At 53.3% G+C, this 4,745-nt stretch overlaps 2 protein-coding genes across 2 annotated transcripts; both read right to left on the bottom strand.

Annotated features, from left to right (window-relative positions):
* Positions 1-536: 536 nt before the first annotated feature.
* On the bottom strand, positions 537-1,372 carry LOC308148485 (high choriolytic enzyme 2-like; the record flags this gene model as incomplete). The annotated part of the gene is given in 4 exon segments (XM_080521951.1): positions 537-825; positions 828-950; positions 953-1,220; positions 1,223-1,372. Coding segments are annotated over 4 exon segments (827 nt in total), but the record flags the coding sequence as incomplete, so codon positions are not given.
* Positions 1,372-4,455, bottom strand: LOC308148484 (high choriolytic enzyme 1-like; the record flags this gene model as incomplete). The annotated part of the gene is given in 4 exon segments (XM_080521950.1): positions 1,372-1,444; positions 3,620-3,864; positions 3,866-4,050; positions 4,053-4,455. Coding segments are annotated over 4 exon segments (906 nt in total).
* Between the last annotated feature and the right edge of the window lie 290 nt (positions 4,456-4,745).

The raw sequence follows: 4,745 nt of genomic DNA, 5'->3' as shown, positions 1-4,745 counted from the left end.
GCTGGTTCAGCCACAGCTAGAGGGACTGGCGCCCTCTGCTGGACAAAAGGCAGCAGCATCAATAACGTGTGTCTTACTTTAAGGAGCTGGAAAAAAACTACAAAAAGTTGTACTTCGTAGATTCAATCATCAAAGGGGTATGACGTCAGTCCTCCCAGTGTTTCTTAGGCTTGTGTGTGTTTTTGTACTTCCTGTTTTATTTTGTAGCAGAACAGGAGGGCGTGTTGGTGCTTTAGAATAAAATGGTGCAAACATCGGAGAACCAGGAGTGCAAAGGGGGGGGGGGGGCGCTCGCCACAGAACCCACCGCAAGAAGTACAATGTTCACAGCCAGACTCACAACATGGGAGGGAAACAAAACAAGAAGACGAGTATTTTCAATTTGAAATGCTTTAATGGGGATTTGACTATTTGAAGGCGACACGTCACATTTTAAAGAACAAAGACCACGATGTGCTGCTTCTCTTATCACAAGGTCTCGGAATGAGACGGGAGAACGGTCAGCACGTCTTTTCAGCTTTTCCAGTGTATCACACTTGTAGAGCTTGTTGAGCTTCTCGATGTCGCGGTCGGACAGCGTCTGCCTCTGGCCGATCTGCACCTTGGGGTTGGGGATGGGCGTGATGGTCTGCTTGTACCCGTCCATGGAGAACGCCGTCTTCCCGTAGTGCATGATGGAGAGTAGTCGTAGGGCACCGCCCAGGTTGTTGGTGTCCGCCTTCTCGAAGTTGTAGACCATCTGCCGCTGGATGTTGCCCCAGGTGATCCGGACGTACGAGTCGCGGTCGCTGCGGTTGTGCTCGTGCTTGAAGCCCAGGGCGTGGAGGTCTCGTGCTGGACGATGCCGCGGTGGACGCAGCCCCGCCGGCTGAGGGAGAGGACCTGCCGCCCCCCCTGGCGGCCCAGGGTGGAGAAGCAGCCGCTCTGGTTCTCGATGCTCAGAAGTCCCGCTGGTTCCCCCGGGGGACGAAGCGGATGCAGCTCACGCCGTGGAAGGACGCCAGGCCGGACTCGATGGTCCGCCTCTGCCCGCCGACGAACTGGCCGCTCAGGGCGTAGGGGATGGTCACCAGGCCGTCGGCGCCTTTCGGCCACAGGCACCGGTCGTCCCCGTGCCAGCACTTCATGGCGCTCCTCATGATGGGGGCCTTCAGGTCTCCCTCCAGCAGGAACTCCTTGGTGCCGTTGTTGGTGCTGAGAATCCTGGCGCCGATCTCCACCGGCTCGTCTTCCGCTCGTCTTCCGGCTCGTCTTCCGGCTCGTCGGGTCGCTCGTCTTGTCGCTCGTCGTCGGCGTCCTGCTCCGGGAGAGGGACGGCCCGAGAGAGGCCGAGCAGGAGCAGCAGGAGGAGGCTGGCGGGGAGAGTCATCGTCAGAGTGGGGTCGAGCTGTGGAGAGCGTCTGTGGAGAGGCTGCCCCACGTCTGGCTCTTATACTCTCCTCCGCTGGGGATTGTGGGTTGGGGGTCCTCACACTTGAGTCCTGAATACGCTAATGAAGGGGAGGAAGACACACAGACAAACCCTCTTTGTCCGCACTCCTTGTTTTCTTATTTATCAGGAAGGACTGTTTTACATGCGGGGCCATTTACATCTCTGTGGTCGGACGGCTCGCACAGGGGGGGGGGGGCAAACGTTTAGGCTTTTTGTTTTGATTCAGTTTATTTCGGACAATGGCACAGTGGCAGACGAGCCGGGCCAGCGCCAGACGCATACATATCACACATAAACAAGACAAGGCATAACGCTGTTAAAACACTGTTGTTCAGACTTTTTGATTTGTTTGCCCGTGCATCAAAGTCTGACGTTCTTCACTATAATATAGCACTATTATATTAAGACTATCTGTTGAAAAGGTATAAATAAATTGTATATTTCATAGTGGTGTTGAAACAAAGTGTATCTCATGTTGCATTTATAGTTTCAACTACAATTTACGATGGAAAACATGCAATTACTGTTTCAGTTGGGTTTTTTGTACCTGATGTAAGAGGTTCCAACCTTTTCTTCCACTATTTTCCAGACAATTTAACATCATTAAATAGAATAGAAGCAATTGAATAATCCCAGAGGTAAATTCCATTAACATCTGGATTGATGGTTGTCGCATGGCGGGTGTGGAACATGAGTGATGTTCATTCTTTGATTTATTATTATTAATCATTATGTGTGGACGCTGTTTTATCAGGATGAGATCATGAGAAATTAAACATGTTGTTACAACGTGAGTTATTTATAAAGCCATTATAATAGTTGCTATAGTAGTTTTTAGTGAATGAATGTTCACAGAAACGTGCTTCATAAGGACATGAGTCGTTTCTAGTAAAGATGTTAATACTTGATCCTGTTTGGGGGGGGGGGGGGTCCACATCACGCCACCTTGCACGTGCACCTAACGCGGAAGCTGACGGTGTGCGTGGCAATCACCGCAAAGAGCCAATAAACGACGGCAAACCGGAGAGGAACGCGCATCTTAGTCTGAACTGACCCTGGACTGACCTTAGACTAACCCTGGACTGACCTTAGACTAACCCTGGACTGACCCTGGACTGACTCTGGACTGACCCTGGACTGACCCTGAACTGACCCTGAACTGACCCTGAACTGACCCTGGACTGACTCTGGACTGATCCTGGACTGATTCACCTCTATTCCCTGTCCGTCCATCCCGTCGTCTCACACTGCAGGAGAGAGTGACCACGGAGACGTTTCTCCACAGTTCTTATGTCGAGACAGACAAAACAAAAATCCCACACTGCAGATTCACCAAGGTCACAAGAGGTCAGATCATTGATTCAAGCACTTTTGATGTATTTATTGTACAAGTTCTGCTCTTTGCACACGTCCCTTTGTGTCCAGCCACAGCGGCTCGTCAGCCTTCATCATGACAACTTTTGTGTTTTGTTGCAATATTTTCTGAAAACAAACAATTAGTGACGATCGCTGCTTCATTGTTAACTGTGGATGATGACCGAGTTACTTTAATCTTCTCACTTCAGCTTTGATCTCGCTGGTTCAGCCACAGCTAGACGACTGGCGCCCTCTGCTGGACAAAAGTCAGCAGCATCAATAACGTATGTCTTTACTTTAAGGAGCTGGAAAAAAACTACAAAAAAGTTGTACTTTGTAGATTCAATCACTCAAAGGGGGTATGACGTCAGTCCTCCCAGTGTTTCTTAGGCTTGTGTGTGTTTTTGTACTTCCTGTTTTATTTTGAAGCAGCGCAGGAGGGTGTGTTTGGTGCTTTAGAATAAAATGGTGCAAACATCGGAGAACCCAGGAGTGCAAAGGGGGGGGGGGGGGGGGCGCTCGCCACAGAACCCACCGCAAGAAGTACAATGTTCACAGCCAGACTCCACAACATGGGGAGGGAAACAAAACAAGAAGACAAGTATTTTCAATTTGAAATGCTTAATGGGGATTTGACTATTTGAAGGCGACACGTCACATTTTAAAGAACAAAGACCACGGATGTGCTGCTTCTCTTAATCACAAGGTCTCGGAATGAGACGGGAGAACGGTCAGCACGTCTTTTCAGGTTTTCAGTGGTATCACACTTGTAGAGCTTGTTGAGCTTCTCGATGTCGCGGTCGGACAGCGTCTGCCTCTGGCGATCTGCACCTTGGGGTTGGGATGGGCGTGATGGTCTGCTTGTTCCCGTCCATGGAGAACGCCGTCTTCCCGTAGTGCATGATGGAGGAGTAGTCGTAGGGCACGCCCAGGTTGTTGGTGTCCGCCTTCTCGAAGTTGTAGACCATCTGCCGCTGGATGTTGCCCCAGGTGATCCGGACGTACGAGTCGCGGTCGCTGCGGTTGTGCTCGTGCTTGAAGCCCAGGGCGTGGAGGGTCTCGTGCTGGACGATGCCCGCGGTGGACGCAGCCCCGCCGGCTGAGGGAGAGGACCTGCCGCCCCCCCTGGCGGCCCAGGGTGGAGAAGCAGCCGCTCTGGTTCTCGATGCTCAGGAAGTCCCGCTGGTTCCCCCGGGGGACGAAGCGGATGCAGCTCACGCCGTGGAAGGACGCCAGGCCGGACTCGATGGTCCGCCTCTGCCGCCGACGAACTGGCCGCTCAGGGCGTAGGGGATGGTCACCAGGCCGTCGGCGCCTTTCGGCCACAGGCACCTGTCGTCCCCGTGCCAGCACTTCATGGCGCTCCTCATGATGGGGGCCTTCAGGTCTCCCTCCAGCAGGAACTCCTTGGTGCCGGTGCCGTTGTTGGTGCTGAGAATCCTGGCGCCGATCTCCACCGGCTCGTCTTCCGGCTCGTCTTCCGGCTCGTCTTCCGGCTCGTCTTCCGGCTCGTCTTCCGGCTCGTCTTCCGGCTCGTCTTCCGGCTCGTCTTCCGGCTCGTCGGGTCGCTCGTCTTGTCGCTCGTCGTCGGCGTCCTGCTCCGGGAGAGGGACGGCCCGAGAGAGGCCGAGCAGGAGCAGCAGGAGGAGGCTGGCGGGGAGAGTCATCGTCAGAGTGGGTCGAGCTGTGGAGAGCGTCTGTGGTGAGGCTGCCCCACGTCTGGCTCTTATACTCTCCTCCGCTGGGGGATTGTGGGTTGGGGGTCCTCACCTTGAGTCCTGAATACGCTAATGAAGGGAGGAAGACACACAGACAAACCCTCTTTGTCCGCACTCCTTTGTTTTCTTATTTATCAGGAAGGACTGTTTTACATGCGGGGCCATTTACATCTCTGTGGTCGGACGGCTCGCACAGGGGGGGGGGGGGGGCAAACGTTTAGGCTTTTTGTTTTGATTCA

This window comes from Blennius ocellaris (assembly GCF_963422515.1).
Source record: "Blennius ocellaris genome assembly, contig: SCAFFOLD_431, whole genome shotgun sequence".
NCBI lineage: Eukaryota > Metazoa > Chordata > Actinopteri > Blenniiformes > Blenniidae > Blennius > Blennius ocellaris.
This window is presented reverse-complemented; position numbering and strand designations above follow the sequence as displayed.